The sequence below is a fragment of a genome, unplaced genomic scaffold, assembly GCF_019419815.1.
Source record: "Pyrus x bretschneideri cultivar Hongxiangsu unplaced genomic scaffold, Pyrus_bretschneideri_v1 Contig37, whole genome shotgun sequence".
Classification (NCBI taxonomy): Eukaryota; Viridiplantae; Streptophyta; class Magnoliopsida; order Rosales; family Rosaceae; genus Pyrus; species Pyrus x bretschneideri.
The window spans coordinates 296,078-321,151 of record NW_025999690.1 but is presented as its reverse complement, the minus strand read 5'-3'; the positions used below and the strand labels follow the sequence as shown (position 1 = coordinate 321,151).

General features: G+C 36.6%; 2 protein-coding genes and 1 long non-coding RNA gene across 3 annotated transcripts; all 3 read right to left on the bottom strand.

Annotated features, from left to right (window-relative positions):
• Positions 1-343: 343 nt before the first annotated feature.
• On the bottom strand, positions 344-1,425 carry LOC103932084. Its single transcript, XR_007250729.1, has 2 exons — positions 858-1,425; positions 344-527 (listed from the first exon to the last, which is right to left on the bottom strand). It is a non-coding gene; the product is annotated as an uncharacterized LOC103932084 (long non-coding RNA).
• Positions 1,426-8,132: 6,707 nt separating this feature from the next.
• On the bottom strand, positions 8,133-8,633 carry LOC125480889 (receptor-like protein 18). Its single transcript, XM_048592125.1, has one exon. The coding sequence runs from the start codon at positions 8,631-8,633 to the stop codon at positions 8,133-8,135; it is 501 nt and encodes a 166-aa protein (XP_048448082.1).
• A 2,267-nt stretch (positions 8,634-10,900) lies between these two features.
• LOC125480888 (calcium-transporting ATPase 4, endoplasmic reticulum-type-like) lies at positions 10,901-11,503 on the bottom strand. The gene is made up of 2 exons (XM_048592124.1): positions 11,339-11,503; positions 10,901-11,293 (listed from the first exon to the last, which is right to left on the bottom strand). The coding sequence occupies exons 1-2, from the start codon at positions 11,501-11,503 to the stop codon at positions 10,901-10,903; spliced, it is 558 nt and encodes a 185-aa protein (XP_048448081.1).
• Positions 11,504-25,074: the final 13,571 nt, after the last annotated feature.

Sequence of the window (25,074 nt, the reverse complement as noted above, 5' to 3'; positions counted from 1 at the left end):
TAAAGTTATGGAGTGAGACATTCATTTAAAATTAGCAAAAGAATGTAAAAATTAGAAAAAAGGTTGTCTAAATGGTGGGGTACTTTTACTTTTAAAGTCTTTAAGGAACAAGAGTGGTAGGTTCTAAGTTGGAATAATGCAATTTTCACACAATTTTTACACAATTTTCACACAATCTGGAGGATCATATTTCCGTTACCCGCAGCATAACATATGTAAGCTTCATCATAAATGTGGAACCTTATGAACCAAAGTAAGCCACGAACACGATACGAGCAGAAAATGACTCCCTCAACCGAGTCAATGGAACTGAGTAAAAACAATCACATAAAAGACAAGAAGATCATAAAAAATCCAAGTTATCCCATTAATGTTTAAGAAAAGATGCCACGAAGAACACCGATACTCAACGCAGAGCGATTCTCACATAAGTTATATACAGTGTTATTATTCATGATTACATCCAAAGGAAAAGTTTTTCAAGTACTGCCAAAGTGCCAATCACCATTTCAGCTTCCATCAGCCTTCTGCAAAAGAGAAATGACCGTTATATGTGGAATTGAAATAATGAATGAAATCCAGTCATACTGTAGGAAGAATGTCTTAGAAGTAATAACCGATTAAAATTGGAATAAACCAGTCAAAACTCATCACTAGCACAAATATCTGGTTGAAGTAACTCAATAAATTCAATCACAGTAATTCAATAAATTCAAAATATCATTTCTGATCGAACAAAACATAATAATAACGTAAACACAGATTCAAATCTGATTGAAAAATTAGTATTATAAAACAAAGTTTTGAAAAAAAAAAAGAAAATTAAAAGAGAGGAGAGAGAGCTTGGGGTTGCGTACCTGGATGTAGACATTCTCGGCGGCGCGCTCCTCCTCGCTGAGGATTTTGCCTTTGCCTGCGCTCAAGTAGCGAGTAGCTCCCCGAGACGACTCCATGGAGCGAGTGATCAACGCTCGAGTTAGCAACACCAGGCTCCCACCGGATCTCATTGCCGCCATCGCATTTTGCTTTCTGGTTTGTTCGTTTGTTTGTTTCTACTGCTAATAGAAAATTAGTAACAGAGCAACTTATACTTATATAGTTGGGTAAATTACACTTTCATAAGGCGATTTCAATTTTTTAGAACATCTTTAAAACATTTTATTTTCATAGCTTAAGCACTATTTTATTTCAAAATAATATCTCCGTTACATTTTCCATTCATTGATCAGTTAAGCGCTGATGTGACTGCCACATATATGCCATATGACTGCCAAATCTCTGTCACGTGGTAAAAAAAATATTTTTTTAATTTCTTTTTAGAAAACCTGAATTTTCTTAAAATAATAATATTTGAAACTCATCCCTAAACCTGCACCCCCTACATCCCTAAACCTGCAACAAGAAGAAGAAGATGAGGAGGAGGGAGAAGAAGGAGAAAAAAAAATAAATAAATAAATTGAAACCCATCCCATCCCATCTCCCCGCAACCACCCCCACCTCCCTAAACCTGCAACAACAACAACAAGACGAAGAAGAAGAAGAAGGTGAGAAAAAAAAAAAAAGGCCAAACCCAATTTGTCCCCCCACCCTCCCCACCCCCAACCCCAAAAACCTACAACCTAGATGAAGAATAAAAAGAAGAAGAAGAGGAGGAAAAAACCAAAAATTGTCTTCCCTGACCTAGCCCCTTCCTCCCATCCATCATCACCTATCCCAAAATCCCACTTGGGCCACCCCCTTCTTCCATCCCCCATCACCCCTCCCAAAAATCCCCCGTCACCCATCCCAAAAAATCCCACCCAAGATTAGGTGGATCTACCACAAAATCAGTCCAACAATCATCTCAAGCTCAAACTCCCCATCTTAAAGTATTTCGAAGCTTACCCGTATTGAAAACCTCAAAAATATGGAGGTCGGGGGGGGGGGGGGGGTCATGGTCTGGGTGGGTTCGGTTTGGCAGCCATGTGGCATATATGTGGCAGCCACGTCAGCACTTAACGGATCAATGGATGAAAAATGTAATGGATGTATTATTTTGAAATAAAATAGTACATAAGATATGAAAGTAAAATGTTTTGAAAATGTTGTAAGGAATTGAAATAGACTCCAAACCTGAAATATGAAGTGTAATTTACCCTATATAGTTTGTTCGTTTGTATTTTTCTAGTTTGTTCGTATGTTTGTTTGTACCGCTATATCAAATTCAAAACTTCTCATTTACGAGTTAAAAAAAAAAAAACCAAAGATTAGCTGTTTATTAAAATGTTGGAGCTGCTACTCTCAAGTCTCAACCAATAACATTTGACAAGTGTTAAAAAAAATTGAAAAATTAAAACTCGAAAAGACAACTTAAATATTTGTCAAGTTGTTATTGAGTAAGAGCAGGAACTCCTGCATTTTTTTTTAAGCAATCAAGCTTTGTAGAAAGAAAATACCACTCAAACTGTATTATGGCATGAAATAATCAATTGATCTCAAATACAATCAAACCCTCCATAAATTAAAAGGAAAACTAATGAAAATGACTTGAAAACTTTGAGTTTTAATGACAATGACAAAATAAATGGTAAAGTGAATAGTACCAAGATTGACTTTTTAGTGTAAAAATATGGTTTTTCGTTAAAGTGAACAATATCGTAGGCTTTTCGTTAAAACTCTTTAAATTAAATGATGTTTAGAACAAGAAAAATCTATTAATTTAGTGCATATTAAATAATCAATTAATTAATAGTTTTTCTCTCTCTGTCAATAATTGATTGCTTATTAATTTAATAATGTATTCTTTATTGGAAAGGGATCCTCTCCGGATCCCTTCCAACAAGTCCACCATGGCCACAAGTCCGAGCTTTCAAAATTTGATCAAACAGCTACAAACAGGAGCCCACTTTAAAATTTATAATAATTTTAGCCGTTGGATCAAATAACCAAAAGAATAAGCTTGTCTCGCTAGATATGCGTCGAAACATTAGTCCACAAATCATCTCCATAGCATAAAATGGCAGGTTTGTGACAATATTAACCCTAACTATACCTCACAATTTTTATTTGATTACACTAGCATCCCTTGATGTTTTCTCTGTGAGTAATGTTAGGGAGACTAAATTTGTAAACTAAATGATATGTCACCAATAGGAATGAACACATTTATTAATGCTTAAGTAATAAATTAATCATCAACTTCTATGTCATTTAGTTTCCAAAATTTTGTCTACAAATTTAATCTCCCTACGATTACCTTTTCCATGTTCACACAAATCCCTTGTGGTTTATAATAATACCCCTTGAAGTTTCATATTGTTTCCATGAAGCCCATTCCGTGAAAATTTCATCCAAAAATGGATTATATCATTAAAAAATTCTCCACAAATTTCTTATAGTTAATCACATAGTGATAGGCGCATATTCATGCGACTTAATTAGCTTGTTCTCGTGCATTTACGTTGTGTTTACTTAGTTGTTTTAGTGTTTAAGGCCACTTTTGTGTATTTTCAGATTATAAGGCCAAAGTGTGCAAGAAGATGCAAATTGGAGCCTTTTGGAACAAAAGAGGAATGAATGAGTTGAAGACGTGAAGAAACGACAAATTCCTACGCCAACGATGAATTCTTACCAAAACGAGGAATCCTACTCAAACAAGGTTTCCTATTTTAGGAAAGTTAACCCTAAGTTTCCCGTTTTGGTAACCTTTCCTAATCTTAAACGTCCGTATTTTCTTGCCACTTTGAAGTCCTTGTAGGCGCTTTAGGACACAAAACCAAGGCCCTAGCCACACCCTTTAATCTTTCCCTCTTTAATTTCTGATTTTATTTCCTAATTCTAGAAGCCTTTGAATTTATTTTCGTTAATAAAAATAAGCTAGGAACCAAACATATTTAAAACCCTAGGTTTTACATCTTTAGCCGTCACATTCCCATCCATTTATTTGATAAAACAATCTCAGCCATTCACACACATAACCTTAATTCCCTAAGCCGTGGCTCCCCCATGGAATTATCCCATTTTATGTTCTGACCAAGGCGGTGCATTCCATGATTTTTCACCCTAATTCCATTCCATTACCATTCTTCCCCATCCATTCAAAAACCGTAGCCCATGATCCCATTCATCCCATTTAATTATGCAGCCATTTTTCTTCCCATTAAAAAGCACAAACAGCCGCAACTCCATTACTTCCCATTATCCCATTTTTTTGGCCTTTTGCCGCATGCATCCTAATATAGCGGTGCATCCCATTTATCATTCCATCACCCTAATCCTCTCATATTTTAATCCATCTTCATGCAGCCACTTTTTCGCATAAAAAAAAAACCCTAATTCCATATATTTTTCCTCCCAAAAACACAGCCGCAGCATCCATATAACAGAATTCTAAAAACCTGTCCGCAGTCACACATTCAACACCATTCCATAACAGCCGTAGCTTCCCATTGCATTTCTTCTTCCATTCCAGCCATATTCCACACACTTCCCACCATTGCCGCACCACCAATCTTCCCTAAATCCATCCCCAACCCAAAATAACATCCAAATCATCCATTTAACCTCACTACCGCAGCAAGGAGAAGAGGAAAGAGGACTTAGACGCGCAGAAATTCAAGTGGATTCATTGGGCGTTCTAGGTGTAATCCATCCTTTGTTCTTTATGTTTAAATTCAATTCTATTTTTCTTGTTGTGAACATGAGAGGCTAAATCCCCCTAGTTAGCTAGGGGGTGATTCGAAACCATGTTTATGCTTGCAATATGAATTGATTATATTTGGTTGGAATTTCATAAGTTGTGGATTCAATTTGTTTAACTGCTTGATCGATAACTTATTTATGTATGTTGATTGAGAGTGCACGCTTAATTTTCATGCATGAATATGACGCTAGAATATAAGTGAATTTCACCTAATAGTTATGAACTTATTTTCACAAGTAGTGGAGGTTGCTTATAAACAATCGCGTTAAATGAATTCTTGGCACTAGTTTCATGCTCATCATAGTAACGAATGCCTCGTCAACACTTATAGTTTTCATGATGCTTAATGATCTTTGATTGTATCTTTATTGTGCTTTTCACGAAAAAGACTTTTGGAGAATGTTTTGAATTGCGTTGCGCTAACCCATCCAATTCATTAACTCAAGGAGAACTTGACGGTTAATTTAAGCGGACCTAATTAACCTGGGGTGTTGAGTTTCATAATTTATCGAAAGACCAACTGAAAATCATTTTGTATGCAAGTGTAACATGTGTGGAGAAGAACCTTCTAGCTAGCATTCATTCCATATTTCATCACATTCATATTTAAATTCTGCCTTAAATTTACAATCCGTGCATTTAATTTATTTTCGTCAAAACCTCAATCCCCCTTTATCTTAGTGTCTAATTTAGTTAGAAAGTGTCTTAGTTTGTGTTTATAAGTTTTTTGTATTCTTTGAGTCTTTTGATTTGTTTTAGTGTTTTTATTGTTTAGTTTGCATTCATTGAGTTTAGTTTAGTGTTTCAAACTTTATTTTACGTTTTTGAGTCAGTTTCCAAGTGATTTAGTAATCCCTCCTAATCCCCGGTTTAGAACGATCCCTACTTGCATCTTTACTACAATTGTCACAAGAGGGTTTTAATTTGTGTGCTTACTTAGTAGCCATCACATAGATTTCACATAACCCCTCACATTCATTGTTTTTTCCACAAAACATTCATTGTTTTTTCCACAAAACTCCCTGAGCTTTTGTAAATAAGAACTCCTAAAGTTTTAAGATGCTTTCATATATAAATCATTAATTATAATATAGCATGACATAAGTTGTTCAAGAGCAAAAAGAAAATCTTTTAAAGTGAAAAAAAAAAAAATTTGTGTGAACACAAGTAGTTGAAGCGGGTCAGATGAACCATATCCTAAGAGATAGATTGGTTCACCTGTAATCGAGCTACATCCATTGTGGTGTATTGATATTTGTGTATGTATTACAATAGTTTTGAGTCCTTACATATGTAGGGCAGCCTATTTCTCAAAGAAGGTCATGTTTGTGGCCTCATAGCAAAGGTGATGTGGCCTCTCCCAATCCAAATATATATATATATATATATCTTAGTTCCCGGGACAAAATAAGAGTGTAAATAGTGTCGTTTGTTTAAAAAGATAAAAAAAAGATAGGCATTCATCCAACGACGGGATTGAAAACACGCCCTTATTTGTTGTTTATATGACATTTGTAGATCCAGTTGTCCTGGGTATGACTTCCATGCAAGCAAAGATAATCCAACTAAGTACTTCTTCACACACAAATTAATTTCACATTTCGATTGAATTCGTAACTTCAAGTTTAGTAGCTGTCAGACCAAAGTTCACCTCAGAAAACGTGATCACTTCATGTTTCATACTTCATATCCGATTTTTGGTCCCAGTCCAACATAACAAATGCTAATAAAGCGGAAAGCTCTTGCAAGTTTGCAACCAAGTCCAAAGTCCACAATCTCTACTTCTAATTGAGTCCAAACTCTTCAACCCAATTCACATACAACCCAAAACCCAACCCACAAAAATTGAAAAATGTTGTGGGGAAATAGGAAAGGCCCTTTCTCGGTTTCCCAATTTTCCTGGAAAATTTGGATGTGTGGGAAGACATGTTTAGGGCTACTCTCACACGTAGACCCATCTCAATTTCTCTTATTATTCGCCCCTCAAAAACCCAAATCCCAAAAATACCCAAAAGATTTGTGGTATTTGTGAACAACGGCAACGGGTTGGAGCAGGATTCGAATTCCAAGGAGAGGGTAGAAGAGAAAGGAAAAGATGAATGAACTGGATCCGACGGTGGTGGCAGTGTCGATGATTTGGGGAAGAATCAATGGCCTTTATTCGGCAACATCAAATCGGGTGATCTCTTACTGGACCCAGATCCTAACAATGTCTTGGCCGTCGGATTGACTGGGCTGCGAGTGTGCAGGTGCTGTCCATCGCATTGGCTATACTTGTTGCTACGGGTAAGTATTCCTTCATTGCTGCTTTTCTTCTCTTCATTCTCATTACCCTTCTTTGGCTCACTCTTCTTCCAATTTTACCCCCAAACTTCTGGAAAAACAAATTAGGGGGTTTTGAACTTTAGTTCTTAAAAAAAGATTAAACTTTAATAAAAATCTGGTGTTAGAGTACATATACATTTTAGTCCTTTATTGGGTACATAATTCAAATTTATATTGTATTTTTTTAAATATTTAATAGATATCTTATTTAATGTCATCACATAAATTTCAAATTTATTATTATACATATTTTAATTTTTTAATTTTGTTTAACTTCTTCTAATTAGTGTACCTAAACGTTTGTGTACCTAAACGTTTGTATCATAATTTACTGAGTTAGTATAGTGAAATGTCCGTACTTAAATATATTGTAATGAATTAGTGGCACGTAAGAAAATATGTGAATTAGTGGCACATAATACATATTAGATAACTCAGATATTTCATATGTGAGTTGCTGTGTGTTTGCTTGACTAGCATATTTGGCAGTTAAACTGTTTCTAATATCTATCTGTTATTAAATTTGGGTTTACTTTTGATAGCATTATGAATTCTTGTTCTATTATTCCATACATATCAAACAATCCTGCCCGGTACCAGTTTCACTTCATCTTACAGAACAATGCCGCCTCTCAGCTGGGTTTGTACCTTTTGTGGAACTAATATACAAGCAAAAAACAATATAAAACAAAAGGAAGACATAACATTAAAAAGGAGTACAAAGAAATAATATAAAACAAGCAAAAAATAACACCAAATGCATAACCTTATAGTGGACTTACGAATTTCCTATCATCAGCTTGATGGTTTTAACAATCTAAACAAACCATTCATGCTTCTTTGTGATCACCACATCAGAAAGAACAACTCCCACTACCAACCCACTTCCGAGACCAGCCAAAACAAATTTCCAATCAAATTCAAACGAGCTTGAATAATTTTCTTCGGTTTTTGAAGTCAACAGGCGAGGAGCCTTAGGATCTTCACATTTCTTCGGCAAAGGATCTCCACACAATCCAGGGTTTCCTTCATATGAACTGCTACCGAATGAAATAAGTTGGGTTCCATGAGGTATTGGACCTGTCAAACTGTTGTCAGAGACAATGAATATTTCAAGGAATGTAAGCTACGTGAGGCTTTGAGGGATTTGTCCTGAAAGCTTGTTGTGTGAAAGGTCCAGTGATTCAAGCCATCTTAAATTCCCGAAAGATGATGGGATGGGACCAGTTAGGAGGTTACCAGACATATTGAATGACACCAACCCCTCTAGGTTCCCAATAATTTCAAGAATACTCCCTTCAAATTTGTTGCTTGAGATGTCAATCGCTACAAGGGCTTCTTGAATCTTCGGATAATATCTCTCCACACCTTTGCTAGTTATCGCGATTGAGTAATACTCATAAAAGATTAGCTCAAGACTAGGAGTCTCCATAGTTCTGTCTACCATCATATATGTTGGCTGGTTTCGAGTGACACCCCTCATGACATTCCCGGAAAAGATTTTTTGAGATAGAAACTTGCCTCTGAAACGATTCAAAGATAGATCCAGAATTCGCAACTCAGGAAAATATTTAACATTGTCCTGATCAGGTTCCTCAACTGGACCGTAGAACGCGTTGTGGTGCATTGCCAAAAGTTTTAACTCTGGAAGAGCCCCCAACCAAAAGGGAAAAACATCGTTGAATTTATTGTATGACAGATCAATAAACTCAAGTTTCATGCAGTTCACCAACGACCTTGGTAGTTGCCTTCGCAATTGGTTATGACTAACATCAATCAACGTCAGATTGCTTCTGTTGGTGTATATTTTGAAAGAGTTGTTTCCAAGATATAAAACTTGCAGATCAACGTTGAAGTTTCCGAGACAGGGGGAATTATTCCACACATATTGTTGTTGGAAAGATCAAGGAACTGAAGAGAAGTCAGATTGTAGATCAACGGTGAAATTGCTCCATGTAGCATGTTGTTCCTGAGCAATAAAACATGTAGGTTAGCCCAAGGAAAGGCATCTGAAGGCTGGACAATGCTTGAAGGGAAGTTGTGAGAAATGTCCATGTACTTCAAAGCCTTTGTGCTTGTGTTCAAGATCCATTTTGGTACTAAGGTCCAAGTACACCAATGTTTCTTGATACTGTAGGAAACTTGGGAACTCTCTTATGTTGCACAAACCCAATCCTAGAAAGTTTAACTTTGGAAGTAGGCTTGCATTCATACTTTCTGTTTCTGTGAAAAAAAAAATTCACTATTACGAGATAGTTCTAATTTGGTGAGCCCTTGTGACTGTGAAACACCATGTGGAACTCCACTGCACCAGTCAGATTATTATCATGTAGATCAAATACCTCAAGATTGATGAGATTGGATAAGGAATTAGGAATTGGACTGGTTAACTAGTTCGAATATAGAGAAAGTTTTGTGAGGTGGGTGAGATTTCCTAGAGAAGGAATTGGACCAGTTAACTAATTCAAAGATAGATCAAGTAGTGTGAGGTGGATGAGATTTCCTAAAAAAGGAATTGGATCGGTTAACTGACACCAAAACAGAGACAGTATTGCGAGGTGGGTGAGATTTTGTAAAGAAGGAATTGGACCGGTTAACTGGTTCGAAGACAGATCAAGTTCTGTGAGGTGGATGAGATTTCGTAGAGAAGGAATTGGAGTGGTTAACTGATTCAAAGACATATCAAGTTTTGTGAGGTAGGTGAGATTTCCTAGAAAATGAATTGGACAGATTAACTGATTCACAGACAGACAAAGTTTTGTGAAGTGGGTTCCTAGAGAATGAATTGGATTGGTAAATTGATTCAAAGACAGATCAAGTTTTGTGAAGTGGATGAGATTTCCTAGCGAAGAAATTTGACCGGTTAACTGATTCCCAAACAGATCAAGTTCTGTGATGTGGGTGAGATTTCCTAGAAAATGAATTAGACTGGTTAACTGCTTCGTATACATAGAAAGTTTTGTGAGGTAGGTGAGATTTCCTAGGGAATGAATTGGATTGGTTAATTGATTCGAAGACATATCATGTTCTGTGACGTGGATGAGATTTCCTAGAGAAGGAATTGGACGGGTTAACTGATTCGATGACAGAGAAAGTTTTGTGAGGTGGATGAGATTTTCTAGAGAAAGAATGACCGGTTAATTGATTCCCAGACAGATCAAGTTCTATAAGGTGGGTGAGATTTCCTAGAGAATGAATTGGACCAGCTAACTGATTCGAAGACAGATCAAGTTCTGTGAGATGGATGAGATTTCCTAAATAAGGAATTGGACTAGTTAACTGATTCCAAGAGAGATCAAGTTCTGTGAGGTAGATGAGATTTCCTAGATAAGGAATTGGACCGGTTAACTGATTCCAAGATAGATCAAGTTATGTGAGGTGGGTGAGATTTCATAGAGAAGGAATTAGAGTGGTTAACTAATTAAAAGACAGATCAAGTTCTGTGAGGTGGATGAGATTTCCTAGAGATGGAATTTGACCGGTATGATAAGATCCAAATCTCTAAGCCTTTAATTAACCTGCAAGTAACACAGAGGATAGAAAGGGAAAGAGAAGGAAGAGAGAGAGAGAGAGCTGAGCTCTTAAATTGTTTTTGTTTATATCTCTTTTGTGTAAATTTTGATCTGCCACATTTGAGGGAGATGGGCTCCTTTTATACAACCTCTATACTTTGAAATGCCAGCTGGCATATTAACAATTCCTCACAGTAATAAAGCATAAAACCTCAGTAATAATTTGGGTCATAACAATACTCCCCCCTTGAAAATTAGCCTTGTCCACAAGGCTAAAAAAATTTGGATGTGGGAACTTGTTTCAAAGCAGCAACACATTCCCTTGTGATGGTCATGTTCTCAATTCCAGATATGCCCATTGTAATCCCAATATCAGCAAGTTTCAAAACAGGCGCATCATTAGTGGTTTCAAAGCACTAGTTGACATCTCATGAAGAGCTTGCACGATATAGGTCCTTGAGCTATCATCTAGTGGTACAACAGTGCCATCAAGCAACTGAACCTTAGTGCTTTTCTCAAGAAAATTTTCTACAGCACCCTTCGCTAGCAATGAATCCTCCCTTGAAACAGAGTTGACAATTACACCTATGGATTTCTTATCACGATCGAACTCAAGGGTTGCAATTAGGCATTCAAATTCACTCCACTTTTGGCAACAACCAAGCAAATCCCTTCCATTAAATGATTCCACACCCTTGGACTCTTCAGAAAGGACCATCTTCTCAACTGAAAACTTCGGAGCTGCCTCAGTAGGCATTCCATGGTCAACATACTTCTGTTCTGCTTATGAAATGCTAGCATTATTGCAAACATCAGCTACCTTCGCGATCATTTGAAGATTAGCGTCCATTTGACCAGTTGGCCAGTTAAGAATTTCACCATCAAGTGGATTGTATATAATTCCATCCACCCTAAACTTCAGTAGTATAATAGGCCTAGGACGCAAAGCTACAAGTTTTGCCACTACCATCTGGTTTGTAGTCATGGTCCCTGTTTTATCATAAGCTTCAATCGACACATTTGCTACTTGAATATCATAGGTTGAGCACTGCCATTCCCTTTCCAAAGTTTTTAGTTGAGAAGATGGTCCTTTCCGAAGAGTCCAAGGTGCGGAATCATCAAATGGAAGGGATTTGCTTGGTTGTTGCCAGAAGTGGAGTGAATTTGAATGTCGAATTGCAACCCTTGAGTTCGATCATGATAAGAAATCCACGGGTGTAATTGTCAACTCTGTTTCAAGGGAGGAGTCATTGCTAGTGAAGGGTGCTATAGAGAATTTGCTTGAGAAAAGCACCAAGGTTCAATTGCTTGATGGCATTGTTGTAACACTGGATGATAACTCAAGGACCTATATCGTGCAAGCTCTTCATGAGATGTCAACTAGTGCTTTGAAACCACTGAATGATGCACTTGTTTTGAAACTTGCTGATATTGGGATTGCAATGGGCATATCTGGAATTAAGAACATGCATCCATGGTAGGAAGACGGGTTGGGTGGGCATGCACAGGAGGGAAACCAGGATTCGAGAAGGATGATACTATTGATAAGATCTAAATCTCTAAGCCCTTAATCAATTTGCAAGTAACACAGAGGATAGAGAGGGAAAGGGAAGAAAGAGAGAGAGCTAAGCTCTTGAATTGTTTTTGTTTATATTTCTTTTGTGTAAATTCTGATCTACCACATTTGAGGGAGCTAGGCTCCTTTTATAGAGCCTCTACACTTTTAAATGCCAGTTGGCATATTAACAATTCCTCACGGTAATAAAGCATAAAACCTCAGTAATAATTTGGTCATAACACGATAAACTGATTCAAAGATAGAGAAAGTTCTATGAGATGGATGAGATTTCCTAGAGAAGGAATTGGACCGGTTAACTAATTCGAAGAAGGATCAAGGGACGACAATTTGGCCAATTGTGAAATTTGGAATGGGATTTGGCCAGAAAAGATAGAAGAAGAGAGAATAAAATACATGAGCCTTGGGGAAATTCCTAATGCTAGTAGGAATTCGAGAGGAACTGAAGTTGTTGTCAACTAGGTTCAGCACTTGAAGTTGAACAAGCCGGGAAAGGTTGCTGTTGGAGTTGATAGATCATTAAGGTCAATCACATGACTCGTCCTCTCATTACACACAATGCCATCCCATGCACAGCAGTTGCCATTTCATCCCTCAGCTAGTTTCCATTGCAAAATCTTTGGATAAGCGTCATGAGAAAACGAGGCAGATCTATCAATGATGAAACTTCCCTTCAATTGCAGCAAGGCAGACCTCTCCTCGTCGTGACAATATTGCTGCAATGACGAAACTGATGAAACAACAATGAGATGAAACAACACAACTTTTGAGAGTATATAACACATATTGGACACAAACAAGCATCGGCTGAATCCCATTGTGTTTTGTTCTGCACTCTTCGATGTTAGCATGATGGTGAAGTTGTGAGAGAGGTTTTTTTTATAGACTAGTGGTAAGGGTTCCACACGTTAGTGTGGAAAACTTTTCAAATATGAAATGTGTATCATGATTAGTAGGGTCCCATTGTTTTTCCACCATCTACTATGTTGAAAAGAAAAGAAAAAAATTGTACACAAGATGTATACAAATAAGTTACTCAACACGATTTCACACTAGTTTGTTTTTTCGAAGAGGGTTTTATTAATTTGAGTTCGATCATGTCTAGACAATGCATCTATTAATTACAATCATTCGTTAACCAAGAAATACCCTTTAATTCCAATATGAATAAATCGTAATTTGGAGATTTGGATGCTTGTTTGATTTTGCGGCTACACCTAGGTCGTGCCCCAAATTGCCCACGTACCCTTTGCGAGGGATCAAGCCACTCGTAGTTCATGGGTGATTTGGTTTGCCCAAAGTCTTTTATGAGAGTTTGACCAAAAGCTTTCGTGGTTTTGTACCACTATTATCCTTCAAATACAACTAATGGGCATTTGCGTTGTATGCCTTTGCTTTCCAGACCTCTGTCACCATAACATGATTTGATAGGACCATTGGTTTAATCCATTGCATTCCTCGTTTAAATTTTTCTTTGCCTGTGATCGGATATAAAAGAAGGGATATGTGTGTGTGTGGGATTTAGCTGTTTTATACCACCTCATCGTTAAATAAAATTGATGGATATTTTTGATAAACCACCAATTAAACTTTGAGTTTTGGGCCTCTTCTCCCTTTTTCTTGCGGCTCATCTCTTCCTTGAATGGGACTCTTGTCCGTGTGATAGGAGCTGACAATTGACTTGACTTAGGGAGAAGGTGGAGCCGTTTGGCTGCTTCTTTGCAACTTCAGAGTTCAGAATGCTTGCCTTCATTCACGTCTATAAATAGCACTGTAGTTCGTCATCTTCATCCCTTACCTGACATGTAATTACTACGAAATGCAGACATCTTTTCCTTCATGATTAAAGGTTTTAACACGGCATGTTCCCTGTCCTTGAGCAACCACAGTTTTGATATTTGGACTGAGCTCATCCTCTAGCAACTTAGGAGACAACTTTGACAGTTGGGGAGGGACCAACGAGTTCTTGTTGGCTTCTACTTTCCGTTTCCTTTCGAATTTCAGAAAAGCCTTTTCCATGGGATTAGAATCCCACTCCAATGCTTTTTCTTTTTCTTTTAAATTCAATGAACTATTTTGGAATCCCATACAAATGCATCTTCTTGGGATGGAGGAGGTTCACCTTAATTTCCAATAGTTTTTATTTTTTTTCAACATTTTCTTACTTTTGGTAAGCCTTATGATTGAGTGCTTTCCATTCACATTCATGGTTGGAAAGGAACAACACCTACAAGAAACGTTATAGAGTTTTGCGTACAAATATAGCTCGTCCTTGTGTGTGTGTGTGTGGTCTTAAAATTATGGACTTTTAGCCACTTAGTAGTACGGTCTAGTGGTATTCCTCTTCATTTGTAAGTGAAAAGTCTTAAGTTCAATTCTTGCCAAAGACGAGTTTGAACCATATTATTGCTAGCCCTTTGTGAGGCTACGCTCACCTCCTCCTCCTTAATGTAGATAATATCATTTATTAAAAAAATAATGGACTTTTGGCATTGAATGATGGTTTTTTTTTTTTTTGGCATTAAATAAGGGTTTCTTGCTGTACTAATACATCCTCAAGTGAAAGCGGCAGATACTATCACTATTAAACCTCCTCTACACAAGAAGCAAATAGCCAATGACTTGCGGTTACAACTTAAATGACCATAAATGTAAACATAAATATTTAAATTTTCATTAGGTGGGCTAGCTTAAAGACTTAAATTTTTATAAACGAAGAAATATACATTATTCTTTAGTCTAAGAAATTTTCCAGGGGTGATCCTTAAATGTATATTCTCATCCCTACCTAGCACGAGGCCTTTTGGGAGCTCACTGGCTTCGGGTTCCGTAGGAACTCCGAAGTTAAGCGAGAAGGAGGCTAGAACAATCCTATGATGGGTGACCCACTGGGAAGTTGCTCGTGAGTTCCCAAAAACAAAACCGTGAGGGAATGGTAAGCCCAAAGCGGACAATATCGTGCTACGGTAGTGGTAGAGTCGGACCCGGGAAGTGGTTCCACCCCGGGCTGGGATGTGACAGGTGGGGTTGAGGAAACCATAGAACTTTCTTCAAAGACTATCGTAGGTCTTCCTGAACTTTCCATGAGATTTCGCTTCAAAGTGTTCATTAGTTGAACGATTCAAGACGTTCAAGTGAAGTGGGCTCTACCATTGACCTGGAAGAGGTGCTACCATCACTATCCCATCCTAGTTTCCCATCAAAATGACCCATAAAGTATGCATGAACAAAAAATAAATAAATAAATAAAGGCTTATTCTATTAACACCCCACGTATTGTTAATTAAACCCCACATACTTAATACCTCATATTTAGTTTTTCAATTAAAAATTATCTTAATACACCCCACATTCTTTCTCATAATACCCTTACACCCCACATTCTCATACACCTAATATTTTCCACATACACCCCACATTAATTCTTCAAATCTTATAATACTCATTTTCAATTTTTATAAATTAAATTGACTTAGGATTAAAAGCGTAACATTCTCTAAAATGGGAAGTTTACAATCTGGTATGTTAAGCTTCAATTTCATTGGGTCATCACAGCCAATCTCCTTTTCTTTGTCTCTTTAAACCTTTTGCTAACAAAAGGATTTCTGCTAAAAATGGCAATTGGGAGAAACCTAACAGATCAACAGTAAACCCCATAAGATGAAGAAGAACAGAAAAGGCGTTGATGGGTTGGCCTTCTATGAAATTGGGTGGTATGGAAAGCAAAAGCATGCTTAAATAATTACCGATGTTGTTGAATAATTAAAACAATGACAAATATGAAATTTTGCCTCATGTGAAGATTCCAAAATATTGGTATTGTGTTCCATTCGTTAATTTTTTTTCTCAATCAACGTGTTTATAGTTTCAATAGTTAGAATTATATTCAACAATGGAATGGAGGGTGAGGGGGGTTTTGATAGTTGAAGAAGATACATAATACGTCACAAGTAATTTGGGATGTATTTAGAAATTTCTTATTTTCTTTAAACCTCATAGGGTCAAAATTGTCATTGCATAGTAGGTTACATAAGTCACTTATAGGGTCGAAATTGTCATTGCATAGGAGGTTACATAAGTCACTTAAAATTAATTTTTAATGTGGGGTGCATTCAATATTATGTAAGGTGTTAATAAAAAAAGCCAAAAATAAATCAGTCAACCCCTTCTTTTTTTTTTTTTTTTTTTTTTTTCTTCTTTCAAATAAATAAGTCGATTTCTAATAGACTGGAATTTGATGACTAGTACAAGGCAAATAATAGGGCCACTTGCCTAAGCGTATGTGGCACGATCAGCTCTTCACTAACATGATTTTTGAGAACAACTTACATATAATTGGTTTATTGTAACGTAACGTTTAGATTTAACAATATATTGTCATGTGAAGAATACTTTGCACATGACAATGCATTATTGGACAAAAAAGGTCACGTGATAGTGAATAAGGGTAGAGACTTTACCGAGTGGGCTAGCTTAAATATTTAAATTTTTATAAATGCAGAAACATATAATATATTTTTTTACATTATCAGCTAGCATAATAAATTTTTCACATGGTGAGCAAAAAAATTTCATTATTAAACAAAAACGTGTAAAATTGGAATTTGATTTTGTTCTCATTGTCCATTTAGTTCTTCAATCATTGTCCATATAGTTCTTCAAGGTGTGAGTGAGAACCATCCTCTTGGTGAGTTGGTGCAGGCTTGCGGTGAACTGCTAAACAAAGATTGGAATTGTGAACTTGGTCACGTTTATGATGAGATGCATTTTGTGGCTGAGGAATTGACTAACTTGAGTTTGTCGTATTCTTTTGGTCCAATGTATTTCACTAAATCCTGCCTCTTGTCGACATCTTTTGGTGTCAGATACTGCTGAAATCTCTAAACCTTGTGATGCTTTGTTTTAGTTTTTCTTTATTTGACGTTTAGCTGCATTTGTTTACCAAAAAAAAATACGTATTAAAATTTAAATGAGTTGAAACAAATATGCAGAGAAGCAATGAGAAAAAAAGTAAGAAAAAAAGATGGCTTATGAATTGTAAGATATAATCTTATATAATTAAACTAAGATAATTAGGCTTAGTGTCTACGTATATGGTAGATTACATTAAAAAATTAATGAAAATTATGTGTAAAATTTTCTTTTTCACCAAAACTATCTTGGATTATATAAGATTATATCTTTTTCACGATAGGCTCTGCCAGTGCAGACACTACAAATGGTTGACACGTAATTCTACCAATCTGGAGGCACCAAACCTAGTTAAAACCTGAAAGTATGGAGTGAAGGGCCTTCATAGCTTGCTGACACTTGGAGCATGGGGCTGAAGCACCTCCATAGATGGCTGACACTTGGAACATGGAGGGAAGGTCCTCTATAGTTAGCTAACCTGGAACTTAAGGTGTGAATGACCTCCATAGTTAGCTGACACCAAAAACATGGAAGAGGATCTGCTCTAGAATTTAGGCCATCTCCAACCGAGGGCTGGCCAAAGGGCTTGTTTCAGCCCTCTGGCCCTCCAGGATTCTCCAAGATATTAATATTTTAATGAACAGTACAGGGCCATATTTGCCTCCGTCTCCAACCGAGGGCCAAAGGGCCAAACATAATTTATTATTTAAAAATTACAACTTAAATTCAAATCCAACGGCTAAGTGACGTTAGCTAGTCGTTGGTAGCTGACATCATGCTGATGTCAGCTAGCCGTTGGATTTGAATTTTTCTTTTGCTACAAATAGGGTGGATATTGGGCTATAATTCACACAACTTTGAATTCAATCTATTTCAATTCAATCTCTTTCAATTCAATCTTTTTCAATTCAAGTTTGCAATGAATTCCAACTTTGGATCCTCTTCGGATTCCAACTGGGGGTCCTCATCCAATTCTAAATTGGAAGCAAAATGGGCGCAAATGATATGAGAAGATGAGGAGTCTAATGAAGAAGTTCAAGTAAGGTGCAACAAACAAAACATAGCAACAGCCATGTCTGCAACCATGGTGTGTCAGCCAACTGAGGAACAACCTCAATAGGGTGGCTCTATTGCTGGTCGCTCTTACAAACCACGAAATAGAGCAATGTCGCATGCCAATCTCATGAAGAACTACTTCAACCCCAACTCGGTGTACACAGAAGAGGATTTCAAACGTCGCTTCCAGATGAGGCGTCATGTCTTGGAGCGTCCAGCAAGTCAATCTATACTTTCGACAGAAGCGGGACAGAGGAGGCCGCCCTGGTTTCTCACCTCATTAAAAGGTTACTGTTGCACTTCGAATGATGGCCTATGGTTCCCCAGCTGATTCGATGGATGAAACCCATGGTATGTCTGAGTCTACATGCCTTGATACTCTTCAACAATTCTGTGACATAATTGTTCAGGTTCACAAAGACGAGTACCTCCGCGAGCCAAATCAAGAAGATCTGAATCGACTCCTTCGCAAAGCTGAAGACCGTGGGTTTCTGGGCATGATAGGGTCATTAGACTGCATGCATTGGGATTGGAAGAACTGTCCCACCGAATGGCAATGAGGCTTTAGCGAAAGTTCGAGAAAGCCAATTGTTGTGTTAGAGGCGGTTGCCTCATATGACACATGGATTTGGCATGCTTTCTTTGGAGTCCCTGGATCCCAAAATGACATTACAGTTCTTGGGCATTCACCCCTCTTCAATAACTTGACGGAAGGTAAAGCACCTCAACTTCACTACTACATTAATAACCGTCAATACAATATGGGGTATTGCTTAGTAGATGGCATCTACCTAAAGTGGGCGACACTTGTCCAAGCAATTCCAAACCCTAGGAATGACACAGAAAAGTTGTTTACCTTACACCAAGAGGCATACCGGAAAGATGTTGAGAGAGCTTTCGGTATTCTACAAGCACGGTGGAAGATTATTAACGAACCGGCAAGAGGGTGGAGTCGACAAAATTTGGACTCCATCATGATGTCTTGCATCATATTACACAACACGATAATGGAGGATGAGCGAAATGGGTATATTGATGGAGAGTCCGATGACGACCAAGAAGATCCAAATAGGTCAAGAAGGGCTTGTGCAAAAATATATGATGGGCCTAATTTGCCTTTCAATCCAAGAACTGGTACTATCTCTATAAATGAGTACATGAGGCGCTATAGAATGATACTTTCTCATGCCACAAACAAGTATCTACAACATGATCTTGTTGCGCATCTTTGGGCCAAAAGAAGCATGGAGTAGGCGTTTAAGTTTTATGTTGTTAAAATGTTTTTTTTATGTTGTATAATTTGTATGTTGGTTAATGTTATTTAATGTTATTTCATATTGTTTAATGTTGTTTCATGTTACTTAATTTAATTTAATGTTGTATAATGGCTTAGGAAGTTATAGGAAAAAAATATAATTTAAAAAAAATATGAAACAAATTTTGTGAAATAGAAGTTATGGGATAAAAATAGAATTTAAAATAAAATAAAGCAACTATGTGAAATAGAAGTTATAGGAAAAAATGGAATTTAAAAAAAAAATGAAACAAATTCTGTAAAATAAAAGTTATAGGAAAAAATAGAATTTAAAAAAAAATATTAAAAATAGAAGTTATAGGAAAAATTTTGTCAATAAAAAATAATAATAAAACTATAAAAAAAAATTCAAATGCAACGGCTAGCTGACGTCAGCTAGCCGTTACATTTGAATTTTTTTCTTAAGCATTCCTGTCGATTATAACCGACAGGAAAACTGAATTTTCTGGCCAGCCCTCCAGCCCTCTAGCCCTTTCCGATTCCGTGGGACCTTCTCAGATTCCAGAGCCCTCTGGCCTAACCCTCTGTTGGAGATGGTTTTCGGGCTATTTTCGGTCCTCTGACCCTCTAGACCCTTTGGTTGGAGATGGCCTTAGTGGTTGATGAAGAAACTAACTTGAGTTTGTATTCTCTTGGTCTAGTTTATTCGATTAAGGTTCTGCCTCTTGTCGACATATCTTGGTGTCAGACGCTGCTTAATCTCTAGATTTCGTGATGTTTTGCTTTCGTTTTCTCTTATGGGCGTTTAACCCCGTTTGTTTACCAAAAAAAAAACACAAGCTAAAATTTAAACAAGGCCAAACTTGATACAAATATGTATGAGAAGCGAAGAGAAAATTGATGTTAGAAATAGAGATGGTTAATGAATTATAATATATAATCTTATATATAATTAAACTAAATAATTAGGCTTAGTGGCCAAGTATATATTGTGTGCTACATTTGGAAATCAATGAAATTTTTTTCACTAAAAGTTACCTGGGCTTTAACCCATGGTACTCTTTACGTGGCTCCTCAAATGGTAGTGAACTTGTTCTATGTAAGTTCTTTTCCTATATTGAACCCAGCCATGAGCAAATTTATCGTTTCATTTAGTTATATCTTGTTGTGTCCATGACATTATTGGACCCCCTGAGCAAATTTTTCGTTTCATCTAGTTGTATATTGATAATATTAGTCATCTAAAAAGTGTTATAATATTAGTCACGCATTGACCGTTGTAGAAACAAACGAATTTGTTTCAGATTATTGGTGCTAAATATATCATCACAATATTTGTCCCGAATGTTTCTTTCTTCAAATGCCAAGAGAAGTGATGATTACTTGCTTGCCATTCAGTTAGAAGCTATTGCAACTCCGCTTGCAAGAAATCTAAACATTAAGCTAGAAGCTATTGTTGAATTAGAGTAACAACAATAGTTTCCTATATAATAAAATAATACTCTTACGAAAAGTGCACATATAAAATTTTAAAATTTCAATAATAGTTTTTTATAATAAAAAAGAAAAGAAAAGGAAACTATAGAATTTTCTTCAAAGACTATCGTAGGTCTTCCCTAATTTTCCATGAGGTTTCGCTTCAAAGTGTTTATTAGTTGAACGATTCAAGACGTCCAAGTGGACTCTACCATTGACCTGCAGGCTGCAAGAGGTGCTACCATCACTATCCCATCCAAGTTTCCTATCAAAATGACCCCATAGAAAAAGGAGGAGGGTTCTTTCCTTTCCTAATCTCTCTATCCTTTCTTTTTCTTCTATTTGAACGGTTATGATTTAGCAATGTCAACATCTTATATTGATTTTTTTTATAGATACAATAAGACAAAAAACAATATGTGAGAGGAGAGGAGAGAATCAGATGAGAATAGGAGAGGAGAGAATTCTACTCCATAAAAAAAATTCATGTCAACAGAAAATAAATAAAAAATAAATCAATCAACTCATTCTAATTTTTTTTTTCAAATAAATAACTCAATTTCTAATAGACTCAATTTTTTTTTCAAACAAATAAATAACTCTTGGTGAATTGGTGCAGGCTTGCCATGAGCTATTAAACAAAGATCGGAATTGTGAACTTGGTCATGTTTATGATGAGATGCATTTTGTGGCTGAGGAATTGGCTAACTTGAGTTTGTCGTATTCTTTTGGTCTAGTTTATTTCGCTCAAGCTCCTACCTCTTGTCGACATCTCTTGGTATCAGATGCTGCTGAAATCTCTAGACCTTGTGATCATTTTCTTTAGTTTCTCTTTATTAGGTGTTTAGCCTAATTTGTTTACCAAAAAAAATACGTATTAAAATTTAAACGAGTTAAAACAAATATGCCGAGAAGCAATGAGAAAAAGAGTAAAAAAAAAAGATGGCTTATGAATTGTAAGATATAATCTTATATAATTAAACTAAGATGATTAGGCTTAGTGGCTAGATAAATGATATACTACATTCGGAAATTAATGAAAATTATGTGTAAAATTTTCTATTTTCACCAAAAGCTATCTTGGCTTTGGAGGATGATTCTCTACCCTCCTAATCTTTCTATCCTTTCATGCCCTCCTATTTCGTTGATTAGTGTGTGAGTTAAATCAAGGCCGTCAATTGTGTGTGGTGAGCCAAGAAAATGATTTGTGGTGTAACACGAGAAATTTTTCATTGTGATCGGAATACAATTGGTATACTATATGTTTTTATATAAGTGGTGGGAAATTTTATTTTTTAAGTTATTAATTTTTTAACACATATATGTCATTATTTGTATAATGATACGTGATATAACACTCCGTGTTTCGATCACACTGAAAAATTTCTCCACCAGCACAAACACTTCGCATAGACCGTATGCATGTTATCAATGTGGACATGAAAGTCACACAAAAAGAACTGGTGGAAATAAGGGCTTTACAGTCAACACCAACTGATGACATTCATAAGTCAACTCACACGACTGCAAACACATCAGGGACCGCATTACATAAGGCAAATATTGTACAATTATTCGATTTTACGTAATTTTCTCCCTTTTCCATTATTTGGTGTAAATAACTCAATATTGGTTTACATTCAATAACATCTTTACTATCTAAAGTGATGACTAGTCAAAGAATACCATCATTGATGGGTAGTGGGGACCATATTAACTATCATGAGGTCTTTTCTTGCAACCAATATATTCATATGTTTTTTCTCAATTCATTCTTTCATGAATTGTTGAAAATGAAAAATGTTCATTAAAATTCAAGATCTAATAAATTAAATAATTCATAATGCATTCATAAAATTAAAAGAAAATTAATGAAAATGGTTTGAAAACTTTGAGTTTTAACGATAAGGACAAAATAAAGGGTAAAATGAATAATACCATGTTTGACTTTTTAGTGTAAAAATGTGGTTTTTCGTTAAAATGAACAATACCGTGGGTTTTTCGTTAAAACTCCCTAAAATTAAAGAGCTTTTGATTCCCAAATATCAAACCAATTAATTAATTATTTTTAGCATATTCTATTTTTCTTTAACAAATAAGACAGTAATCGTTGGCGTTTTTACGTAAACCTCTATGAAATAAATAGTCAATTATCTTCTACAATCATGTTGTGAAGGATGATGCACGTCATCGTGATGGATCAAGCCCCACTTCATCAAACAATCTTACAACCATTCCTAACAATTGCTCAATGAGCTTGGAGGAAACAAAAACACCACTCCACATCCTTCCTACACCCCTCTTAACATCTTGCAAAGTCATTTTCTTTTTGACTTTGTGGACGTGACACTATTTTGACAAATGATGTCACGGTTTCGTTGATTTCATATGTGACTTGAGGAGATCTTCCTCATAGCACATTGTTGAACACGGAGATTGACCATGGGCATTGAGGTCATTTTAAAAATAGCAATTCAAGCCACTCAAGAGCCAAATCATTCGGTTGTTAACACATCTATTGTGAAATCCCGTTCCTGGATTTCACTGTTATAATCTACGTGTTTGTATTATTGAGATTTTATATTATTTTTTTATAACTTATATTAATTTATTTGGATTTAGATTTTAATTAAATTAGTTACGAAGTTCAAAGTTTGGAAATTAATTATCTAAAATTTGTTGACCTTTCGAGGTCACAAGTAACGTATTCGAATAGATCTCGAAACCATGAGTGCATAGGCGAAACCCATTTGCGAGTACGGATTTTAACGGTATAGTTACAGACATTTGAAGTTGTGTTACTAAACTATAGATTTTAATTTTATTTAAAACTCCCACCATGTGGGAATGGTAACCAATCAAAGGTGAGGATTGGCCCAATTAGATTTATGTGAGTTAAGGGAACCAATCAGAAGGGGGAAGGAGGAGGAAAAGGAGAGAGGGGAGGAAACACCCAAGCAACCTCAAACCCCGACCTGGTTCCTTGACCCTATTGTATCTCTTCCATTTGACGTCCGATTGAGGTGATTTTGGTGTCTGTGGAAAGCCCTTGGCGAACCCAACATCTTTGTGGTATTATATTTCTCAATTTCTAACCCAATTTTACAAACCAAAGCCACAAAGTCCACGGTTTTCCGGCGGTTTTCTCATTTTTCCGTTGAATCCGACAATGACTACCGTCGACCACCACCACCAAAATACTTCCCTCAACCTCATGAACAAAGCCCATGCATTGGTTGGGGCGTCGAAGTTGATTTTGGCATCGAATCAAGTACACCCAATTCTAGGGTTCCAACAGTTCGTGGGCCATTTGAGGTGTTTCCCGGTCAAATTGGACTTGGCCACATGTATGAAACTTGCTCCACTCACTGAGATCTACTTGCCTGTAAAATTTGATAATTTTTTGGGCAAAGTACAAAAAACTACCTCAACTATTGGTGTCACGACACTTTCATACTTCATCTTTTAAAATTGACAATGTCATACCTCATCTTTAGAATTTGGTCCAATGTTATACCTTCCGTTACTTGGCCGTTTACTTTTCAGTTAAATGCTGACGTTGCTTCATTCGGGGCCCACTTTCTATTAAAAAAATCATTAAAATATTATTAAAAACTAAAAAAAATTATTTAATATTTTTTAAATATTAAAATAATAAAAAAAAAAGTATAAAAAAAAAAGGAAAACAACCCTCGTTCGTCCCTCCCCCTTCCCCCCTCCCCCCTCCTCTCTTCTTCCCATCTTCATCTTCTTCCCCCCTACCTGCAACCCCAACCAAAAAAAAAAAAAAAAAAAAACAAATTCCAATTTGTCTTCCCCCCACACCCACCCTTAGTTTGTCTTCCCCCCTCCCCACCCGCCCCCCCCCACCCCCTTTTCCCCCTCCTGCAACCCATAAAAAAATAAAATAAAATAAAATAAAATAAAATAAAAAAAAAAAAAAAACCAGATCTCGTCGGCAGGAAGATGAGTGCGCAGAGAAGGTGGAGGATGGGTGCAAAAGAGGACGTGGAGAATGGATGAGAGTGGTGGATTTAGGGTTGGCAGGGGGTTGGGTTTGAGGGGGGGTACGAACTGGGTTGGGTTGGGCTTTTTTTTTTTTTTTTTTTTTTTTCTTCCTCTTCCCCCTTCTTTTTTCTGGGTTGCAGGGGTTGGGGGGGGGGCGAATTGGGTTGGGTTGGATTTTTTTTTTTCTTCCTCTTCTTCTTCTTCCTCCTTCTCCTTTTTTTCCTCTCCTTCTCCTTCTCCTTCTCCTCCTTCTTCTTCTTCACGAGGGGGGGTG

Bases quoted from the DNA above. Each gene is read 5' to 3' on its own strand.
- LOC125480889 (XM_048592125.1), bottom strand. From the start codon at position 8,633: ATGCACCACAACGCGTTCTACGGTCCAGTTGAGGAACCTGATCAGGAC.
- LOC125480888 (XM_048592124.1), bottom strand. From the start codon at position 11,503: ATGACTACAAACCAGATGGTAGTGGCAAAACTTGTAGCTTTGCGTCCT. The intron at 11,294-11,338 runs GTAGCTGATGTT...TAAGCAGAACAG, and splicing joins ATCTTCAAATGATCGCGAAG to AAGTATGTTGACCATGGAAT.